This window comes from Epinephelus lanceolatus, chromosome 24 (assembly GCF_041903045.1).
Source record: "Epinephelus lanceolatus isolate andai-2023 chromosome 24, ASM4190304v1, whole genome shotgun sequence".
Lineage (NCBI taxonomy): Eukaryota > Metazoa > Chordata > Actinopteri > Perciformes > Serranidae > Epinephelus > Epinephelus lanceolatus.
The window spans coordinates 7,935,058-7,956,486 of NC_135757.1; the positions used below are offsets into that span (position 1 = coordinate 7,935,058).

Genomic DNA, 21,429 nt, shown 5'->3' on the forward strand with positions numbered 1-21,429 from the left:
TTTTATGTCCGGTTGGTCTAATTTACTTTGAAGGTTATCACAATTTCCAGCCTTACTCTTTATCATTTCCGGCAGCTTGATGTACCAATGACACAGATGGGCGGACGGATCACAAGGCCCGTCACGGACGAGAAAAAAAAATGTATAGTCACGTGTTTCCTTGTTTACGGTATAGAGAGAGTGGGTGAAAGCCCAAGTGTACCACCGTGTGGATAGACATACTGCTGCATGCATGACATATCACCACCAGTGCTACAATAACTTCTACTACTGTATAAATATATATATGTATGTATATACACCAATCAGCCAAAACATTACAACCACTGACAGGTGAAGAGAATAACTTTGATTGTTCTGCTGGGAAACCTTTGGTTCTGGCATTCATGTGAATACCACCTGACGTGTTCCACCCACTCAAACACCATTGCAGACCAAGTACCCCCCCTCATAGCAACAGTACTCCCCAATGGCAGTGGCCCCCAGCAGGATAATGCACCATGCCACACTGCAAACATCGCTCAGGAACGGCCCAAGAAATATGACAAAGACCTCAAAGTGTCAACCTGGTCTCCAAAATTCCCCAGATCCCAATGTGAATGAGCATCTGTGGCACGTGCCATTAACCCACCTCACAACCCACTGGACTAAATGGATCTGCCGCCAACACACTGGTGCCGGACACAGCAGGACACTCCCAGAGATCCTGTGTCAAGGGTCAAGTCCAATCCAAAGAGTCCCCACCTTGGATTAGACGTACATCTGGGGTGCCGGTACATCACAAGAATCCTTGAGCAGATTGGGACCTGGGAAATTTAGAAGCCAGGTCGACACCTTGAGCTCTTTGTCACACTCCACAGGCCATTTCTACACAGTTTTTGTAGTGTGGCATGGTGTTTTTTTGTGCTGGGGGGCCACTGCCATTGGGGAGTACTGTTGCCATGACGGGGGGTACTTGGTCTGCAACAGTGTTTTTTGAGTTGGGGGAACACCTCAGGTGGTATCCACATGAATGCCCGAGTCAAATGAATGGTTGAGTCTAAAGTCCTAAATTTGTGACTTCAGTCCATGTCATGGGACCAAGGTCCACACCTTTGGATATGATAGATAGATAGATAGATAGATAGATAGATAGATAGATAGATAGATAGATAGATTCCAGTTCCCAACCCAAGACCCTATGGACTAAGCTACTGCTGGCCCGAGTTAGGACTAGGATATATAGGACAGGATAGATAGGACCAAAGCCTATGCAGGTCTACTTCAATTCCCATTCTCTCTTTATATATATGAGCATACTCCAGCCATAGTCCACACACTGTATTTCTCCAGGAAATGTACCATAAAAAGGCCACACCTGCAAGTTTTGGTACAAATGTTTAATACAGAAATATACAGTATTGCGTAAAGACATCACATATCAATTTGGTCAAATGCAGCCAATATGGACACTGTGCTGGAGACCTGTAGAGATTCACTACATCAAGGTCAGCTCACTGTCCTTTACTGTTACTTGAACACAGCACATAGATCACAGATGACATCTCAACGTAAACAGCAGGGCAGCCAGGGGGTTTTATTTCCTCTTGTGCTCTCTCATTTAAGGCACAAGTTGATCTCTGAAAGACATCAGATAGATAGACTGACTGACCCCTAAAAATGCTCTCTTGAGTTTTCATTAGAAATTAAAATACTTAGCCTGTCCTTAAAAATGGTGCTTGAGAGCCTACCTGGCTGGGTGCATGGCCAGGACTCGGGTCTGAGCAGGTGGTAGAGGAGGGAAGTCGACCCTCCGTCCCCTGTTGTTAGGACAAAAGGGCATCAATACCTGCAGGGGTTAAGACCATGGCCTGCAGCAGGTCAGACAAAGAGATGATGCCCTTGACCACATCAGCTCTGTCCACCAGGACCAGCCGATGGACCTGGGTTGAGGAGGATAAAACATTGGAAGACCATTCTCACATTGAAAACCAAACTCTTTCAAAGAAACAATCTACCTCAGCTTTGACTATACGGTCTATGATTGTCTCCAAGGTTTCGTCAGGGTAGCACTTGATGACTCCCTCGATGAAACATGCGCGCCTGCGAACGGCCTCATGCATAGGCATGTCCAGATTGTTGTAAATCTTCTGTGCTGCTAGATTCTGCAATGGAACAAACAGATACCCAAGTGTTGGAGCAGGTGTCAGCAAGCAATGCTATGACATGTACTAATCTACACTGTAGAGACATAGTAGAAACATAATACTTACAATCACATCAAATCTTGCGTAGAGTGACACCACTCTGCCTGAGAAAACAAAATGTTGGATGCTGTAGTGCTAGGATACTTTCGGAACAGTATTTAACTGGTAAACTGTGTAGTAAACACAGCTCTGTAATACCTTGTTCGTCCACCACAGGCAGTGCAGACACCCGCCTCTCCACAAATATGGAGAGGGCGTCGTAAAGTGTTGCTGTTTGCTGAACGGTAGCGATGTTCCTGAAAGTTCCAATCCCAAGCTCCTGGATCTGCTTCCCAATGAACGCAGGTTTGGGTACTTTTTTCCCCTGAAAACATCCACAGTGGAAGAACGTTGGAGTTGGTGCAGTCCTTTTTTCATGGCAAAAATAAACAACATGCTAATCATCTGCTTGCTCACAAATATATGGAGGAACTTGAGGATCCTTTTGTGGGTGAGAATATGTAAGACATTCCCAGACTGTGGATCGATGACCGGCAGCCTGTGGATCTTATATTTAAGTAAGGAATAGATGGCATCAAAGAGGCTGAGAGGAAAGAGTGGGAGAGTTAATTTACTGCCAGATGATGAGAACATAAACAATTCAAATAATATCAAAGATTGCATCTGAGAGTGTGCGCTCACCTGGCCTCTGGGGTAATACTGATGAGGAAGTGATTGGAATACGGTAAGTAGACATCTAGACACAAGAAGAGAGAGAACTCTAATGAGAAATTCAGAGATGTGTGCGCAGAAAGAATACCGCTGATCAGTGCTGGTTATTTACTTCGAAAGAAATCACCTCTCCATGTCTCAATCTTGTGGCTCTCCAGCTCATACATTTGAACCTTTAGAGGGGAAACCCAACATCAATTTATGCGTCAGTGATTACACATTAAGGACAGGTCAAAAAATATTGCAACCTATGAAAAATCTTCCACCCACTACGTTGCTTTACAACTATCTAATAAAAAGATATGGTGTCGAATAAAAATGTCTGATCTATAATAATTATACTATCTTGAAAGAATACTTCACCCACAAAATGACCATTTGTTTAACAGTTACTCAAACCATGTTACCTTGAATTCATGAAGAAAGTTTGTCTTGCGTGCCTCTGGTGAACGAAGAATCCAAAAAAGAGACATTCTTCATGTTTTCTTAATTTTCATGTTTTTATCCCACAAAAAAAAGATATAAACCGTGTATATTTGACTTCAATTCAACCATACCTCTCCTGACGATAGAGAAACAGCTAATTTCTTGAGCAAAATACAAATCCTCCTATAAAAAACGAATCATCTATGTAAAAATCCAACAATATTTTCTGTGTCCTCAGTTTCCGACTTTGATAAATGGTATAATTTTGTTGATTAAAAAAGCTTTTCACACCCATTTGTGGGTTTTTGGGGTTCTGATGGTATTAAAATCACTGTAAATACAGAATACTACCATTTAAAGTTGAGTATCCCTCCCCAAAGTAGTGATGTCCAAATGAAGCTTCATGAACCACCATCTAGTGGGTTCAGCAAATACAACCGGTGGTTCATGAAGCTTCACTTGGACATCACTACCCCAAAGCCAAATCAAAAACCATGATTCCCTTCCCAATGCTTCCATTTATTCTGCAGTGCCTCCCCGAACTTTTTAAGAAGAGGAAGAAGTTCAGTATCTTGGAGGCAAAATGGCACCTCTCCAGCTACCAGTCCATGCTCCATATTTGTTCTGTATGGGGACTTGAACTGGCAACCCTCCAGTTCCAAACCCAACTCCCTCCGCCCCAAGAACCACCTCCTTACCTCTCATGACCCTTACCTCGCATGATGACTGGATAAATGAGACTTGGATGATACTGCATGAGTTGTGCGAGAACTTGTAAATGGATAATTTTGCTGTTGATAAATGTGGACCGTGATTATTTTAATTCTTTGCGGATGTTCGCCTTTCTTGGATTCTCCGTTCACCGTGGAGGCACAACCTTTTCTTCACAACTTCAAGGTAACACACAGTGAGCAACTGATACACAAGCCGGTCATTTATGCAAGTAATAAATGGCTTTAAACTCATGCTCACCATTGGAGACTTGTAATAGCAATGGAGGATGTTGATGAAATCTGTAATCGTCAGCATACCTGTGAAAGAAATGGACTTATGTTCCCATTACTGACCAATACTTCCCTGTGGCTATCCCATTGATCCCATGTCTTACCCACAAATCTCTGTCGCTTGCTGTCCCATAAAGGCGCAGCCCTCAAGCCGTTTGCCACCAGAGCAAAAAAGGCCTTCTTCACCTTTTGGAAGTCATAAATTCACACAGTCAGACGGAGGGTTTACAAGCCAAGAATGCCAACGGTGATACAAGCTGCATTTCTTACTGGTAGTGTGGTATCAAATATGACCAGTTTACAGCTGGTTGGAATGGCGTCATAGCAGCTGTGGCTTTTCATGAAATTCATGTAGACTGTGGCATCAGCCTCTGTGAGGAGTCACATATTAGAGCAGCTGATCACACATGCATACACACAAACGCATGGTTATGGTAACACATCCATGTTCTTGCACCCTACCATCGTTCGTCGTACCTTGTTTCTGTATTTGCTGCTTCTTTCCTTGGAGTGACACCTACAACAGAGCAAGTGAAACATTCTCCACATGACATTGTCAGGATAGTCTGAAATCCAAAAGGCTGCTCATTTCCGTGGCTCCAATGATACTTTAACTCCACACACACGCTTTATAGTTATATTCAATCCAAAGTGACACTTCACCTGTGAGGGAGGCTCCATTATTCTGTTGTGTGTCCATGAAAAAGTTGATTTCGAAGCAGCAAACTGCTCGTGAGACGCCGCTCGGTTTGTTACCCTTTCCTACAAAGCAGTTGGGTCTATATTAGGAGCTCTAAAGTGGTATGTGTCAGGCCAGGGGTGGTGGGGAGGGGTAGGACGGGCCCTGGGGGAGGGACACTCAAGGTTCTTCCAAACCCAGACATCTGCTCCCGTCTCTTTAAAAACACACTCGTCATCGCCTTGCCTTCGAGCTTGTTTGAGGAAAGCACTGGCCGTCCTTTAAACACTTACTGCCATCTCAGATCACATTAATTTGCCACCATGTGTTGGCTGCAGGGGTGGAACTCATGGTCTGGGCACGGATATGCAAAGGGCCCCACCACCTCTCCAAGACAGGAGCAACAGAATTGATGCTGTTTTTTTGTCTCTTTGTAATCGATTCAGCATCTTTTTGTGGTTTTGTGTCGTTTAATGGTTGTTTGTGTCTTACTGAGTAGGGCTAGGAAATCAAATATCACAATAATTTATGTGTAAATATTTTATAAAAGCACCATTGACACAATACCTCAATACCGATATTGCGTCAATATTTACACAATGAGAGTTTTGATAAACAATCATCGGTGATGTGGATATAATGAATAAGTGACTACAGGGAAATACTAGAACAGCTACGGCAGTCTGCTAAGTTCAGAAAATGACATCACTGCACTGTAATACAGCCTTTAAACCAGGAAAATACATTATGATGTCACAATATGACGATGTCGATAAAAGATTGATACATTGCCCAGCCCTATTGATGAGGTAATTTTTTTTGTCATTTTGTGTCTCCTTGTGGTTGTTTTGTGTCTATTTCTAGTCGTTTTTGTCTCTTTGAGGTCATTTTGTGTCTTTTTTATTGTTTAGTGGTTCTTTGTATTTGTTGTGAGTCTCTCTGGGGTAATTTTGTGTCTGTGTGGTTGTTTTGTGTCATTTTCTAGTCGTTTATGTGTCTCTGAGATAATTTTGTGTCTCTTTGTGTTTGTTTTGAGTCTCTCTGGGGTAATTTTGTGTCTTTTGGTGGTCATTTTGTGTCTCCTTGTTGTTTTTGTGTCTTCTTCTAGTTGTTTTGAGTCTCTCTGGGGTAATTTTGTGTCTTTTTCTAGTTGTTTAGGTCTCTCTGACGAAATTGTGCCATTTTTTTGTTGTTATGTGTGTCTTTGTGTTTGTTTTGAGTCTCTCTGGGGTCATTTTGTGTCTTTTTCTAGTTGTTTATGTCTCTCTGACGAAATTGTGTCGTCTTTTTTGTTGTTTTGTGTCTCTTTGTGTTTGTTTTGAGTCTCTCTGGGGTAATTTTGTGTCTTTTTGTAGTCATTTTGTGTCTCTTTGCTGCTGTTTTGAGTCTCTCCGTGGTCATTTTGTGTCTCCTTGTTGTTTTTGTGTCTTCTAGTAGTTTTGAGTCTCTCTGGGGTAATTTTGTGTCTTTTTCTAGTTGTTTATGTCTCTCTGACGAAATTGTGTCGTCTTTTTTGTCGTTATGTGTCTCTTTGTGTTTGTTTTGAGTCTCTCCGGGGTAATTTTGTGTCTTTTTGTGGTCATTTTGCTCTTGTTTTGTGTCTCCTTGTGGTTGTTTTGTGTCATTTTATAATCGTTTATGTCTCTGCAAGGTAAATTTGTGTCCTTTTTGTTGTTTTGTTTCTTTGTGTTTGTTTTGAGTCTCTCTGAGGTAACTTTGTGTCATATTGTGGTTGTTTTGTGTCTCTTTTGTTTTGTGTCAGTTTTTTTGTTGTATTGTGTCTCTTAGTAGTCATTTTGTGTGTCCTTGTGGTTGTTGTGTCATTTTTGAGTCGTTTATATCTCTCTGAAGTTATTTTGTGTCTTTTTTTGTTGTTATATGTCGGTTTGTGTTTGTTTTGAGTCCGTCTGGGGTCATTTTGTGTCTCCTTGTGGTTGTTCTGTGTCTTTTTCTTATCTTTATGTCTCTTCTAGGTATTTTTTTGGGGTGGGGGGGGTCATTTTGTGTCTCGTTTGTGTTGTATGTATTTGGGGTAATTTCGTCATTTTGTGTCTCCTTCAGAATCGGTTTTATTGAAGAACATAAAATATAGAGTAACACAGAAAGGAACATGCTTCTTTAGAAGCATACGTATAAAAAGGAAATGCTATTTGCAATTAAATATAAAATCTGAATACAAATAACAATAATAATATAAAAATAGGTACACTGTAAACGTCCTTGATGTATCAAGACCTGTATAGAGGGTACAGTTTCTCCAGCTATGTCAGATATTAAAATGGCATTAACTCCTGGTCTATATAGAGCAAGTGTCAAAGCTGCAAACAATAACACTGTTGGCTGTATGATTTAAATGATGCTTCACACTCTGCTGTTTACACAGACGATAATCAACAAGTGTCAAAGAAATGCATCCTTTATTAGTTCTTGGTTTTTCTACAGATTCGTACAATATTTGCATTTTACACCATGTACAAAATTAAAGGTGCTTCAAAGTGTATCAAATTCAGATGCTCAGAGCAACTTGTCAAAGGTTCAGTTACAAAGTAAATGTCCTAGAGACCATGTGGACATACATAAAGAGAAAATTCATTCTTTACATTTTCCTCCGGTGTTGGGGGAAAAAGATACACTTGACACACTTGGAGTGAAGTGTCCTGTTGCAGTGAAAATGGAGCCAGATGTGCAAATTCCAGACTGCATCGACAAAGAAACACTGCTGTTCGCCTGTGACACATTATATTCAAAATGTCCACTTCACCAACACCAACCAGGAACCAATTAGAAACTGCACGAATCCCTTGGAGCCCATCCTATTTATACAGACTGTCTTCTCCTTGGAGAATGGGAAACTTTAAAGATTAATCTCTTCAATGTGGCTAAAACATCACCCTGGTACAGAGAATTAGCTTAAAAGTTATGTGACATCCCATTGCCACATAAAATCTGGCAAATATTGACTCAAAAAAGGAAACAGGACAAAGTTTTAAGCTGTAAATGACCAGAATAGGAGAAGCTGATGTTTTCTGAGGTATGAGATGGCCGCTGCCTTCAAACTGTCCGTTTCCTTTCTTTGATGCTTCCTCCTGAACATAGGGGAAAGACTATTTGTTTCATTAACAGTAACAAAAACTATCCGATGTACAAAGTCAGTGCTTGCTGCATGTGTGTGACCCATTTCTGATGTACAGCTCCTTGTGCATATGTGAAAAACAAATGGTAAAAATAAGCAAATATGGAGAAGCCAAAATTAAGTAGACAAAGTAAACTGGTTTAGTCCCTTCTTCGCAGAGAACCCCGTCATTAAAAAAAAGTCAAACTTAACTTGCTGTAAAACCTCCACACACTTTCATCAACCTGCCACGTAGCAACAGCTTTAATGTAATAACTCCAAACACACTCGTCACAAAGGCCCAACATCACCACCTGACAGCTCTGAACTTCCAATGATAAATGTGGAGAGCAAAACAATTTGGTTGCAGCCAAGAAAAACAAACTACTTTCAAATTCCTCGTGATTCTCTGCATTAAAATGAGCCGCAGAGCTTCAAGTGAACACTATGGCATTTTAGCTATGGCAAAAATATTCTGCAGTGCTGAGCTTTAAGTGAATTTCCATCCTCTCGCCCTGTCTGTGCCCAACTACTCACGTCTGCACCTGTGTGCTAGATCTGGAAAAGTAAACAAAAACATGACTTGAACAGTGGTGGATGAGTCATGAATATAATGCTGGTTTTATTTCCAGAGTCCATCACGACAGGTGGACAGCAGTTTGCCGGTGACTAACCAGGCATGAGCAGAGCTTGAGCTTTGTCTACAGGCAGCATCGACTCTGGATGGCAGGGTCCCAGCTGTACGGGGGGGAACACCCCCAGGCGTGAGTTCAGGCTTGGCTCCGCCCCTCCAAGGAGGCTGGAGGGCAGCCATGGTGCATGATGCTGGTGGTTATCAAGGGGACCGTAGGTGGAGAGTGTTGAGGTGTTCCTAAGCCCGCACTGAAGAGGAGGGAGGGTTGCAAGACAGCCGGGACAGATGAAGGACACAGGAGACCAGATGTGTGGAGCTTCCATATCAGAATCTGTCTCAGGGTGTATATGACCCATGGAGGCGAGGAGGGAACCCCAGAGACACAATATCGATGACTGCGACAGGGCCGACGGGGCGCTCTGTCCGTGATCCTGGTCCGTTCCAAGCGCGCTGGTCTGACGGTTCACGCTCTTGTTGGCCAGAACACAACAGGGGGGGCGCGGGGCTGCAGGAGGAGGTTCCGTGTTGAGGTTGGAGGTCTGAAGATGGGCTGGGCTAATCTCAGGTGGAGGTGGAAGCAGGGACTGGCCACTTCTGGAGAGGCTGAGCTGGTGCAGCACAGCGCTGGTGGCAATGAGGCCGGCCACACTGGTGAGATAGACGAGGCCGAGCATACAGGATACCTGGAAATACAATGTTAGAATCACAGCGTTGATTGACACACCAGATGTCAAGTGTTACACCTGCCCCCACAGACTACAATCCCCGGCTTACCTTGGTAAAGTGCTGGTAGATGGCTGCGAGGGCTTGACTCCACGCTGAGTGCTCCAGTAGCACACAGAGGTCTGTGTAGGTGAACCAGCCACGCTTCATCCCCTGCCGCTCCGCAATGCTGGTGATACACGGTCAGAAACAAACACAAACTGATTAAGCCACTACAGTGCTGCTAAAAGGTCAAAATTAATGTCCATTTTTAGGGCTGATATTTCTTCAAGAGTAAGTTTTACATAGCTGAATACCAACCTGGTTTCTAGTTGACTTAGTATATCAAACAAGTCATTTGGCTCTGTGTAGAGGCTCCACTCCTGGAAGATATGACACAGTGGTTGGGACAAAGAACTCAAGCCAACAATGCACATGCAAATACACACACACACACACTTACAATGGCATTCAAGAAGTTCATCTCCAGGTTATTGACAGTTTTGACGTCCAACTTCCCAGCTGCGCCCCACTCGTCGTTGAAAACCTCCTCCTCCTCTCCTTCGTCGTACAGGTACTTGCTGGCAACCATCTAATTCAACGCGGGAGATCAGCGCATATGTCAAACTGCATTCTGAAATGAGCCGCGCCGGTGCTAGAAATAACACAGACACATTTGGAACGACCTATGAACCCTCACACATACCATGGAGATGAGGAAGAGGTCGGATGAGGAGATCTTTTGGAGGTATTCAGGGTTTCTATGTCGGAGCCTTTCTATGTAAACTAGAGCCAGCATCATGGCACATGGAGAGATGCATGCCTCCCTGCAGCATAAAACACATTAGTTTCAGATGTGTGATTGGCAGTGCAGGAGTGTATAATCCATGCATGCATAATAAAAAGCACAGACCTGGAAACATGAGCTGCATACTTCTTCTGAAGCTTTCGTATTGGGCTCGGGGCAGACTTCTGGAAGATTTCAACGGCGATATCTGGAAGCACAGAGGACAAAAGTGAACATGTGTGCAACCAAAGTCCATTTCTGTATATAAATAAAGCCTGTGCATGTAACATCCAAGTGACATACTGTCCTCTAAATGTTTTAAATAACTCTAACGCAAGATATTGACAAAGCATGTCAGCAAAACAAGTTTGTCCTCATGCAGGTGCGTCAGAGAGCTGCTAACCTAGTTTAAAAGCTAATATTTAACTAACCTGTAACAGGGCAGGAGAGAGCATCTAAGGAAACATCTTTATCCAGGCCATAATACAGTCGCTTCCGCACTCGTTCAGTCAACTTCTGGTGTCCAGGGAGAAACTGTGAAAACAATAACATGCATGTAAGCTAGCTAGGTTAGCTTAGTTATGTAAACTGTCGTTAGCTTGGTTAAAAAGCAGTGACACGTACAGCAGTATGCTAAACACTAATTTCACTCATATGTTAATATATAAAGTCTTCTTTTGACATTACATGTGTGTATTGTTGACAGCACATGTCACCCGTACAGCTTTAAGCTAGCTAAGCTAACGCGAGGCCCGTAGCTCGAGCGCAAAATGACAGCTGCTAACAAAGTGCTAGCATTAGCAGCTAGCATTACATGACGTTCTTTCTATTATAACCTATAACGTAATTTTCACACGACTCACTCTTTAGCTTCAACTAGAAACATTACTTAATGTATACTGGCGATGTGGTAGCTGAGTAGTGTACCCAAGCGGCGTATTTAGATACGGAACACAATGTTTCCATATCCTGCTGATGCTAATGTCAGCTAGCTATGCTAATGCGCTCGTTAGCTAGCATAGTTCGCCGACTGAGAGTTAACGTAGCGCAGCAACATACCGTAAACTCCTGGAAGTCCGAGAACTGAAATGTCTTCTCGTTAAACAAAGCGTCGAAATCCATATCAGCTATGGATTTAACATGAGTCCGCCGAGTGTTGAAGAGACGACTGTATGGCCTGGCCCCCTTCCGACTGACAGGGAACTTAGATAGCAACACGCCCTGACCTGGGACAGTACTCCGGAGGCAGCTAGCTACGTAGTGATGCATTGCCGCCATCTTGTGGAGGTAGTTAGCTTCTGCATGCTCAGGTTTACAGTAGGGGGATCTTCTTCTTCTTAAATGTATGTTATATTAAGATTATTATCACTGCTTTACCTTTCCACGACACACCCATATTATATATACCGATATTAACATATTCCCATTTACTCTCTTGTCAAAGCCACCAGACTCCATTGACAAATACAGCAATTTAAGCTCGCTGAACACAGGAGCTGCTGGCCAACTCCTGCTTTGCACAGCTAGTTAGTTTGTGTTATTGCATAACTTTGGTGATTCTAAACCAACCCGTTTAAACCCGAAAGTCACGCAATAACATAAACAACATAACTCACTGAGGCAGCAGTACACCAGCAGCTCCTGTGCTCAGCTATGTTAAATCATTGTTTTTCACAATGGAGTCTGGCTGTGAAGAGAGTGACGCAACAGCTTCATTTTCCCATTGGAAATCACTGTGACATTAAGGTAAAGCGGTGGAAATACTCTCAATGTAAGATACACTTAAACTGCTTTCAGTATTTTTAAGTGGGACTTTTTTTAGGTGCCGAAAATCCATTTTGTTGCCGGCCCCATCCACAGCAGTACATTGCTTATAGCTTCCCTGTCAGTTTTCCAGTCTGCTTCTCCAAACTGGTGGTGTGCCGAGTCAGTAGGAACTGGTAATGATTTTTCACAAGAACTTATGGGGAAAAAAAACCCTTTTATTTTTCATATGTACAAGACAAAACAGAATATTTACAAAATGTAATAATCGTGAGCAATACCTTTTGTGAGGTAGATATAAAAAATGAAATTATTCCATATTCTTGATTCAGAAATTGTGTATATAACTATTTATATATAGCATTAAGTGGGAATAACTGTGTATTACTACTGCATGGGGTATTTTATTTGATGTTGTATGTTTTTTTTTGTTTTTAAGGTACATACTTTAACTTTGTAGTGCAATAAAAGCAGATATAACTGATAACTCGGCTCCATGTACAAAGTAAAAATGTTTGGCAATCACAGGCAGAAATGTATACTATCACTTTACATGTAAATAAGTCAGCCTACATTGAAAGACAAATCAAATGACATCTGGTGTATTCATTAACCCGTGATGAAAACTGAGCAGACAATAATCAAATAAGCAGCACACCCTGCTTTACCTTAGTGATTTAAAGTATACAGAGCTTTACACATTTAAAATATATCACTTTAAATAACAGCAAAGGTCAAAAACAGACGACAAAAAAATTAAAAAACAAAACAAAGCTGAATAAAATCCCTGACAGCTTTTATACTAACTGATATTATGTAGTGGACAACTCATTTTTTTGCAGCTCTCTCGTTTATGTCTTTAAATAATTTTTTCAATGTCATAGAATTTTACAAGACAGCACAAAAAGTAAATTCTTCACATGAAACATAAAGACAACATTTAAAAAGTCACAGGAGTGCTTTTAAAAATATCCTCAAATCAAGTTCAGGTGCTAAAAACTTCACTCAGGGTGTCAACCTCATAATGAAGGTTTTAAATTTAAAAAAAAAGAAATGCCAGTGTCTGCTTTTAGATGTGATGATAATTCGATCTTTTTGCTCCATCCCTGAATAAAAACACTGCCCATAATTACAGCTAAAATCACCAGATTGCTAACACTTCCTTATTTGGTTAAAGGCACCTTCCCTTTCCTCCATGACCTGCCGTCACACATTCAGTTTGACTACACTAAAAAAAACATAGCGTTCTCTTTTAAAACTAAACAAACAAAAAAAGAAAGATGCATTCAGTTGCCTAGTGTCCTGACGAGGTCGACGGCGGCTGCAGTTTCTCCGACTTGCGGTCTTTGGCTTCAGTATCTGACGAGGAATCAGAGTCCTGGGCCTGCTGCTGCTTCATCCACATGTCTGCATACAAGCCTCCCTTGTCCAGCAACTCCTCGTGCCTTGGATGGAGAGAAAGTGAGTCACTTCGAGTTAAATGAAAAAGGGGATTGTCAGTATGACAACCAGGAAAACAGTTCACACTTACTCTCCTCTCTCGGCAATCCGGCCGTCACTGATAACCAGGATCTGGTCTGCTCCGATTATGGTGGACAACCTTTTGTATACAAACAAGAGATTCACATAACTCCACTGAAACAAAGGAAATAGAAGAAAAAAAGACAGCACGTGCTTCTCTTACCTGTGAGCTACGACAACTGTCGTACGGTTGGCACAGACTTTCGCCAGTGAGGCCTGGATGTTGCGTTCTGTCTGCGTGTCCAGTGCAGACGTGGCCTGTTGAGACACATTATTCGTTACAACTGGAAATAACAGCAATAACAATGTGGTAATGTTTTCCTTTTTGTAATCTCACCTCGTCCAGCAGGATGATCTGCGGTGCTTTGAGGATTGTTCTGGCTATAGCCACCCTTTGCTTCTCTCCTCCACTCAGCTTCAGACCTCGTTCCCCCACCTGAGTGTCATATCCTGCCAGAGAGAAACACAGGTGGCTCGATCTACAGCAGGGGTTCTCAACCTTTTGTAACTCATTTCATTGAACTGAATGTATCCATTGATTTAAAGATGTCGCTATCCCAATGTAAGTCTATGGGAAAAAGTCACGTGGGCCCAAGATGGACCCTCAAGTGGGTAGTAGTGACGAATCATCGGCCACAGCCCACCCACTGAGAAACCCTGACCTAAAGGTTACCTTCAGGGAAAGTCATGATTTTGTCATGTATGTCCGCAGCCAAAGCAGCCTCCTCCACCTCCCGGTCAGTAGCAGAGATGCGGCCGTAGCGGATGTTATCTCGAATGGTGTCGTTGAAGAGCACAGTATCCTGGGGAACCACGCCGATGTGCGCTCGCAGAGACTTCTGCTTCACCTGAGCAAAGACAATGAAGACGTAGTAATTCACAAATATGTACTATGCTTTTATCACTTCATGCTCAATTGGACTTGGAATTATGTCTCTATGTACTCGTACTTTCGATATATCCTGCCCATCGATGCTTATGCAGCCTCCCTGAACATCATAGAAACGGAAGAGGAGTCGCATAATGGTGCTCTTCCCCGAACCTGATGGTCCCACCTGGGGAGATTAAGAGGACATTACAGCACAGTCCAAACACAGCACAGGCACTTCAGCTGTACGAATGGAAGTTGTTCCTTACCAGGGCAACCGTCTGTCCAGGAAGAACAGTGAAGGAAATATCCTTGAGAATCTCCTTGCTGTAAAACAGTGGGGACATTCAAGAACTGGTGCTTGTAAAATACACATGGGTGTTAACAGACAATCAAATCAAATGTAAACCAACCCATTTGTGTAGCTGAAGTAGACGTTCTCAAACTCCACTTTCCCCTCTCTGTAGAGAAGACTCCCTGCGTTTACTTCGTCTTTCACCTGCGCAAGAGAACAAACACAGAGAAGATTAAAAAATGGATCACGATGCAGAGCTTCAAGCGAGAACAACTAGTTTCAAAGTACCTCCTCATCCTCTTCAAAAAGTTTGAACATGCTTTCCATGTCAATGAAAGAATTCTGGATCATTCTGCAGCAAAAAGAAAAACCGAGTCAGAGCCTTAAACACAGACCGATCTTTACTGCGCTTGAGTCGACCACGATGCATTTGAAGCAGCCTCTTTTTTACCTGTAGTAGGTTCCGAACCAGTTGAGGGGGGTGTACAACTGGATGATGTAGGTACCAAAGAGGACGAAATCTCCAACCTAGGATAAGAGGAGTTTTATCAGTGTCAAACTGAATGCAAGAGTTCAAACTAGCATTTTTATTCCTCGCAGTTTGATCAGGAAAACATACAATACCTGAAACTTTCCCTCCGTCACAAAATAGGCGCAGAGGAGAGAACCGGCCAGCAGGCCTGACCCAATGACGACGTTTTGTGTTTGGTTGAGGAATGCCAGGGACGCCTGGGTCTTCCACTCTGACACCTAAAAACAATAATTGATGTTAACAAAACACCATCGAATCAACCCACTTGAGGGCCAAAATGGACACTTGTCCGAATACCTCTGACTTACCTGGTATTTTAAGATGGCGTCCTCAAAACGGCTGACCTCATAGCTCTCTGCATTGTAGTATTTTACCTGTTGAATTGAGAGAATAAGGAGGAAAATAGTGAAACAAAATTTGACATTTCGGAATGATTCAACTTCCAATGAACCAAAATGTTTGATGTACCGTCTCAAAGTTTAACAAGGAGTCCACGGCCTTGGACTTGGCGTTGTTGTCCTGCTGATTCATGTCTCGTCTGTACTTGGTTCTCCATTCGGTGATAATGATGGTCAGAGCTGGTGGAAAAGGAATCTTTAGGGGTACATCTGAACGTTTATATGGGGTATGTTCGACTAAACTCATCACGTTGTTGTATCATATCGAATGATAGCTATGGCGACTACTTACTGAGGTACAGGGTCATGCAGACGAAGACAATGAGGCCGAACCAGGCGTTGAAATAAGTGATGAAGTAGATGATAGAAATGACGATATCAGCAATGGTTGGCAAGATGCTGAACACTATGTAGCTGTAGGGGAAATAAAACAAGAATTGAGTCCAAATACAATTTTAGGAAAGAATACAGGTCCAGAGGAAAACTCTGCCGATCCAGTGCCATCTTACCTGAGCAGGCTGTTGATGGAGGAGGTGCCGCGGTCGATGCTTCGCAGCACATCGCCAGTTTTGCGGCCCAGATGCCAGCGTAGGGAGAGGGAGTGCAAGTGGGCGAAGAGACGCACTTGAACCACGCGGTTGGTGAACTGCTGCACCTTGATCCACAGGAAGGAGCGCATGTTGCTGACAAAACCAGAGGAACCTGGGAAGAGGAGGAGGTAACGATAATTAGGATATCGACTTACCATAATATATATGGACATGATCTGGATCATTTAGCTGACCTCTCAGTATCTGACCAAATGGCTCCCCCTCTGTTCCTGAGTTATGTCATTGCGTAGTGGCTAGAAAAGCGTTTTTGCAGGATATTAAGACGTCAAAGTGAAGTTAACCTTTGACCTTTTGGATATAAAATGTCATCACTTTATCACTTTGTGTGAAATTGTCTCAATTTGGATATGAATCTTTTAGATATGGCCAAAAACATGTTTTTTGAGGTCACAGTGACCTTGACGTTTGACCACCAAATTCTAATCAGTTCATCCTAGTGGACCTTAGTGCCAAATTTGAGGAAAATTCCCCCAAGGCCTTGGTGAGATATCACCTTCATGAGAATGACACAGACGCAAGGTCGCAGTGACCTTGACCTCTAACCTAGGCACCATATCTATCAGTTTATTGTTGATTCTATGTAGACATTCGTGCCAAATTTGAAGAAATTCCCTTGTGTTCTTCAGATATCATGTTCATGATAATGAAACGGACAAGATCACTGTGACTTTGACCTTTGACTTTTGAGTACAATAAATCTAATCAGTTCATTGTTGATTCCATGTAGACGTTTGTGCCAAACTTGAAGAAATTCCCTCATGTTCTTGAGATATCTTGTTCATGAGAATGAGATGAACAAGATCACTGTGACTTTGACTTTTAAGCACAATAAATCTAATCAGGTCATTGTTGATTCCATGTAGAAGTCTGTGCCAAATTTAAAGAAATTCCTTCGTGTTCTTCAGATATCATGTTCATGACAAGATCACAGTGACTCTGACCTTTGACTTTTGAGCACAATAAATCTAATCAGTTAATTGTTGATTCCATGTAGGCGTTTGTGCCAAATTTGAAGAAATTCCCTCGTGCTCTTGAGATATCATGTTCATGAGAACGAGACGGACAAGATCACAGTAACTTTGACCTTTGACTTTTTGAGTACAATAAATCTAACCAGTTCATTGTTGATTCCATGTAGACGTTTGTGCCAAAATTGAAGAAATTCCCTCAAGGCGTTCTTGAGATTTTGCTGGAACTACACGCCCGCCTTGTTTGACAGCGACGTGTGGCCCATGTGTAAGGCATAATAAAAAAAAACAATTCAAAGATGACACAGCGTAGCTTACAGGTAGGCTGCAGCTGCACTTCTGGATTGGAAGACGCACTGTCCGGATAGTTGTTCGCTTACAAACCAAAGCAAACCGCCTGGAACCCGACCCATCAGCTGACTGGGCAGTCACATCACTGGATTACTGAGGTAACTGCGGTGTTCCAGAGGCTCCACTAAGATTGTCTATGAGTTGCAAGAGGCATCACTTTGTTTTGTTTTTGCTAGCTAGAGTAATTTTGGGCTGCTCCTACAAAGATACTATGATTTTATACTTACTTTGTGTGTGTATCAGTAACATAAAGCGGTCTTAAAGTGACAATAATATTGATTCTGTTGATAATTTCTGGGACCACATGTCGTCCAACAAAAGTAGTTACCATGACAGGCCATGACAGAATCAGAAAACCCACATACAGTATGACTTGGAGAGGATTTGAGTTGGTCCTACCTGCACCGCCGCCCTGCATGAACTTGAGCAGGACATAAATACACACTGTAGTAGACAGAGTGCGCCAGCTGCTGCCATCAGTCAGTTCATTCACTGAGAGAGGGACAAAGGCAAATGAAAGAAGTCAGACTATTAGCTTGAGGCAGAAATCTTGTTGCAGAAAAGGACCATTTAATTAAAAAAGCAGCTCTGAAATAAATGAACATTGAAGGGTTAGATATCGCGCTCACCAATATTCTTGTAGTATATGGGTACAAAGACATTAATAGCTCTCTCGACTCCAAGCAGCATCAAACAGAACAGGACCAGTAGCTGGAGGAGGATGTTGCCCCGAGGCCACATGTAGGGAACAAGCATGCGAACTTTCTTTCTGAAACCCTGCCAGGTGGACTGGTTCGCTTCTGTTCTGCCCAACAGGCTCTGAGACAGAGAAACAAATCAGATACTCAACACAGAACAGAGGTCACATCTGACATGTCAAGTAAGTGTCACGGGGAAACTACCTGTCCGCTGTTCTCCACATCCCGCTCATCTTCGTTTATCAGAAGTATGTATGGTCTCCGTGGCAACCCCGGAGCTTTGAGACCAATGAAGAAGAGCAGCCCGGTGCCAGTGTAACGAATCAGCCACAGAGCAAACTGCACCTACGGGGTTCAGAGGCAATAAAAAGCAGATTAATATGGACGCCATGTTGCAGTTAATCAGTGTGTGATAATGGAGAGATGCTCATAGAAGTCATTTATAATACAACATCCAAGCCTTTGAGTAAATCAAGTATATTATCAGACAAGTTATGATTAGGGGGACTTAAGACTGAAGATCATACTTGTTTTTTTAATACCATTTCTTTTATATTTAGATATCATTTCTGGGCTCAAAAGCAAATTCTCTCCAAAATACAGAACTAGTAGTTTGGTCATTCCATTTAACATGTGTCCACTGTAAAAAAATAAGTAGCAAATTGAGTAAAGTACAGGATAGAGTGGTGCATTTGCAACACAATACATAAATGCCAAGTCATGCTTACAACTATGCAGCCAGGAAGCTAAACAACTGCAGCTGACTCAGCATGGGAGGGGCAAGATTTTGTCTTGCAATCTTATTGGCTACCAGCGTAGCTTTCAGGATCTGAAAGTCAGGCTGGGGCATGACTCAGCAAAAAAAAAAAAAAAGGCTGTCGTCATGCGCACGTTGACATTGGTGTTTTGCATGTTTTCCAGACTCGCTATGCGGGCACACTGTTGTTCTTGAAGAGACAGGCTGGTAGGCGGCTCAAAAGACACACCTATCTTTAATAGATAACTAACCTTTGGCCCATTAGGCCATTTAAGCACACATCAACAACGTTATAAAACATTAACAGGATCAAGATTAGATAAATAAACTCAATGCTGAATAGATAGGAGAGGAGATAAAGTGCATAAACACACTGCATGCTGGTGCAGAGGGCCACAGTGAAGCATTGCATATGAAAAAAAGGATCTTATGTGACTTTTGATGCTCCCTCACCTGTTGTTGGTTGCTCTCCAGCCCCCACCACCAGTGAGGACTGTACCAGGAGGTGAACGCCAAGTTTTCAGCCGAGAAAGCCACAGCCCAGAACAACAGCAGCGCCACGCTGTGACCTCGTGTCCGATCCATCACCAAGGCCCTCCGTCTCTCCACCCTGAGCAGGGCTATAGCCCAAGCCCAGCCCAGCGCAGAGAAGCAGCCATACAGCACCACATAGCCTGGGAGCTCTCCTCCGCTGGCAGCCCGCCACACCATCCCACCAAGGAACTGGAGCAGGAGAAGGACGGAGACAGCCAGCTGGAAACCGTAGAGGCGGGAGCGTGGGATGAACTTTGGCTCCATCGCTGTGCCATATTTTTGATAGAAGATGCAGTGGATGGTGCCGAGGAAGAAGGCGATGGTGAGCAGGATGGTGGGGACGAGTGTGAAGTAGAAGCAGGGGGAGATGCCTTCATCCACCCAGGTGTGGGAGATGGAGGAGTTGGCTTCACAGTAGCTGTGGATGAACAGCATGGCTGCAGCTGGGGAGAGATGGAAGTCATTTTATTATAGATACAGAACAAGAGGTTACAGGTTACAATGGATGAAATCCTCCAAACAAAGAAGTGCCTGCTGTCTGTGGGCTGCTCTGCTCTGCTATATTAGGCTGTGAGCTTCAGTGACACTTATAGTTGCTGACTCATGGTTTACCTGCTTTAGCTGCTGGATATAAACGACCACCACACCACCCATTTGCCACACATATCCACCAAAATGCACCAAGCAGCTTACAGACACACTTTCACACCAAGTATTCACTCCAACATCATTCCCATTGAGAAGCTAAAGCAACACTAGCATGTTAGCATGTATTTCAGAGGCTCTACACATAAAGGAACACGTTGTTTTCACTGTAAAGTCACCTTACCTGGCTTATTAGGTCGCTGCCAACTTCACAGTCACCTCAATGAGACACTCCACTTGTCAGCAACAGAGGGTACTCCAGAGGCGCTAGCAAAACAATGCTAACGTTAGCTGTTTGCTAGCTTAGTCGGCGACGCACAACTTTAACACACACGACTTTAACAACAGGTGGAACACAGAGCCGGTGTCTGTCATCGCAACGATCAATAAATGTGTGTGCTCATGCCGTCACGGCTGCTGTCCTTGCTGCGTGTGTGTTAAGCAACACCCATCCATGACTCGGCAATCGACGCTTTACACAACAGTGTTTGACTGCACGGCCTGACGCTAAGCGGCGCCTCCTACCGGAAGGAAGCGGTCTGAGTCATGGAGACCGGAAGTGAGCGACATTTTTTTAAATTAAATTTTAATTTGTGAAAAACAGTGTCAAAAACAATTCATATAACACACAAAGACACAAATATACATATGCAGCAACACAAAGCCAAAGGGCAGGGAGGTAAAATAGCTACAAGGCTAAATCTTAGCTTAGCTTAGCATCTCCAGTAATTATCCATTACCTTTTTTTCTTTTGTGAAATAGTCAGTTGCAATCAAAGCTAACACAATTATAAGCTCATATATAGAAACTAAAAACTATAAGCTATGAAAACCCTTCAATTTAATGTATAATTTCTCATTTTATTTGGTTTTCTGTCAAATACAGATTTGCACTGATAATTCGTAATATGTATGTTGATGTTGTCCAAGTCTGTATTGGATCATGTGATGATACTACTGTACGATAGCTGTTTTGACACAAAATCTGGCACTAGCAACCAACATAATACTGTGCCCTGGGGTTCATCTTAACTACTGTACGCCGCCACTCCAACATCATATCCTCCTGAGACTGTGCGTCCTCCCACTAGAACATTACATTTTTAGTTTCCTGCACCGTATACTTCATTCGCCCTTGTTTGTGGACATGTTTTTGTGTCATGTAGTGGTAGTAAGAGCACAATACACTAATCCATGTAAGAACAAGATGGCAGCCATCTCTGCAAAGTCAGTCTGCAGCTGATCCC

At 42.8% G+C, this 21,429-nt stretch overlaps 3 protein-coding genes across 5 annotated transcripts; all 3 read right to left on the reverse strand.

The window, feature by feature from the left end:
* Positions 1-1,371: 1,371 nt before the first annotated feature.
* prkag3a (protein kinase, AMP-activated, gamma 3a non-catalytic subunit) lies at positions 1,372-5,115 on the reverse strand. Of its 3 annotated transcripts, none has more exons than XM_078165868.1 (13): positions 4,991-5,115; positions 4,805-4,844; positions 4,598-4,698; positions 4,432-4,513; positions 4,296-4,354; positions 3,010-3,070; positions 2,868-2,922; positions 2,643-2,769; positions 2,385-2,550; positions 2,253-2,290; positions 1,998-2,144; positions 1,731-1,922; positions 1,372-1,619 (listed from the first exon to the last, which is right to left on the reverse strand). In XM_078165868.1, exons 1-12 carry the CDS (start codon positions 5,006-5,008, stop codon positions 1,806-1,808), a joined length of 1,011 nt encoding a protein of 336 aa, XP_078021994.1. In that variant the 5' UTR covers positions 5,009-5,115; the 3' UTR covers positions 1,372-1,619; positions 1,731-1,805. The 3 variants fall into 3 exon arrangements, with proteins under 3 accessions (XP_078021994.1, XP_033471429.1, XP_033471428.1); XM_033615538.2 differs by having other exon boundaries at positions 3,025-3,070; positions 4,790-4,844; XM_033615537.2 differs by having other exon boundaries at positions 4,790-4,844.
* A 2,291-nt stretch (positions 5,116-7,406) lies between these two features.
* cnppd1 (cyclin Pas1/PHO80 domain containing 1) lies at positions 7,407-11,540 on the reverse strand. Its single transcript, XM_033616252.2, has 8 exons — positions 11,301-11,540; positions 10,673-10,775; positions 10,368-10,449; positions 10,161-10,281; positions 9,918-10,046; positions 9,776-9,837; positions 9,527-9,644; positions 7,407-9,435 (listed from the first exon to the last, which is right to left on the reverse strand). Exons 1-8 carry the CDS (start codon positions 11,517-11,519, stop codon positions 8,788-8,790), a joined length of 1,482 nt encoding a protein of 493 aa, XP_033472143.2. The 5' UTR covers positions 11,520-11,540; the 3' UTR covers positions 7,407-8,787.
* A 667-nt stretch (positions 11,541-12,207) lies between these two features.
* On the reverse strand, positions 12,208-20,683 carry abcb6a (ATP binding cassette subfamily B member 6 (LAN blood group) a). Its single transcript, XM_033616205.2, has 20 exons — positions 20,368-20,683; positions 19,458-19,981; positions 18,452-18,592; positions 18,179-18,368; positions 17,949-18,041; positions 16,129-16,321; positions 15,912-16,033; positions 15,690-15,799; positions 15,530-15,595; positions 15,314-15,439; positions 15,141-15,217; positions 14,978-15,041; positions 14,808-14,893; positions 14,664-14,721; positions 14,477-14,581; positions 14,200-14,374; positions 13,864-13,976; positions 13,690-13,784; positions 13,537-13,605; positions 12,208-13,450 (listed from the first exon to the last, which is right to left on the reverse strand). Exons 2-20 carry the CDS (start codon positions 19,971-19,973, stop codon positions 13,300-13,302), a joined length of 2,550 nt encoding a protein of 849 aa, XP_033472096.2. The 5' UTR covers positions 19,974-19,981; positions 20,368-20,683; the 3' UTR covers positions 12,208-13,299.
* Positions 20,684-21,429: the final 746 nt, after the last annotated feature.

Coding starts and splice junctions, on each gene's coding strand:
- prkag3a (XM_033615537.2), bottom strand. Junction 3,071..4,295: donor GCTATTACAAGTCTCCAATG/GTGAGCATGAGT, acceptor TCCCCTCTAAAG/GTTCAAATGTATGAGCTGGA. Junction 2,770..2,867: donor AGTATTACCCCAGAGGCCAG/GTGAGCGCACAC, acceptor CTTTCCTCTCAG/CCTCTTTGATGCCATCTATT.
- cnppd1 (XM_033616252.2), bottom strand. CDS start 11,519: ATGGCGGCAATGCATCACTACGTAGCTAGCTGCCTCCGGAGTACTGTC. Junction 10,282..10,367: donor TATGCAGCTCATGTTTCCAG/GTCTGTGCTTTT, acceptor TTTATGCTGCAG/GGAGGCATGCATCTCTCCAT. Junction 10,047..10,160: donor ACCTCTTCCTCATCTCCATG/GTATGTGTGAGG, acceptor GCGTTGAATTAG/ATGGTTGCCAGCAAGTACCT.
- abcb6a (XM_033616205.2), bottom strand. CDS start 19,973: ATGCTGTTCATCCACAGCTACTGTGAAGCCAACTCCTCCATCTCCCAC. Junction 15,440..15,529: donor ACGCCATCTTAAAATACCAG/GTAAGTCAGAGG, acceptor TATTGTTTTTAG/GTGTCAGAGTGGAAGACCCA. Junction 14,582..14,663: donor CTGGACAGACGGTTGCCCTG/GTAAGGAACAAC, acceptor TAATCTCCCCAG/GTGGGACCATCAGGTTCGGG.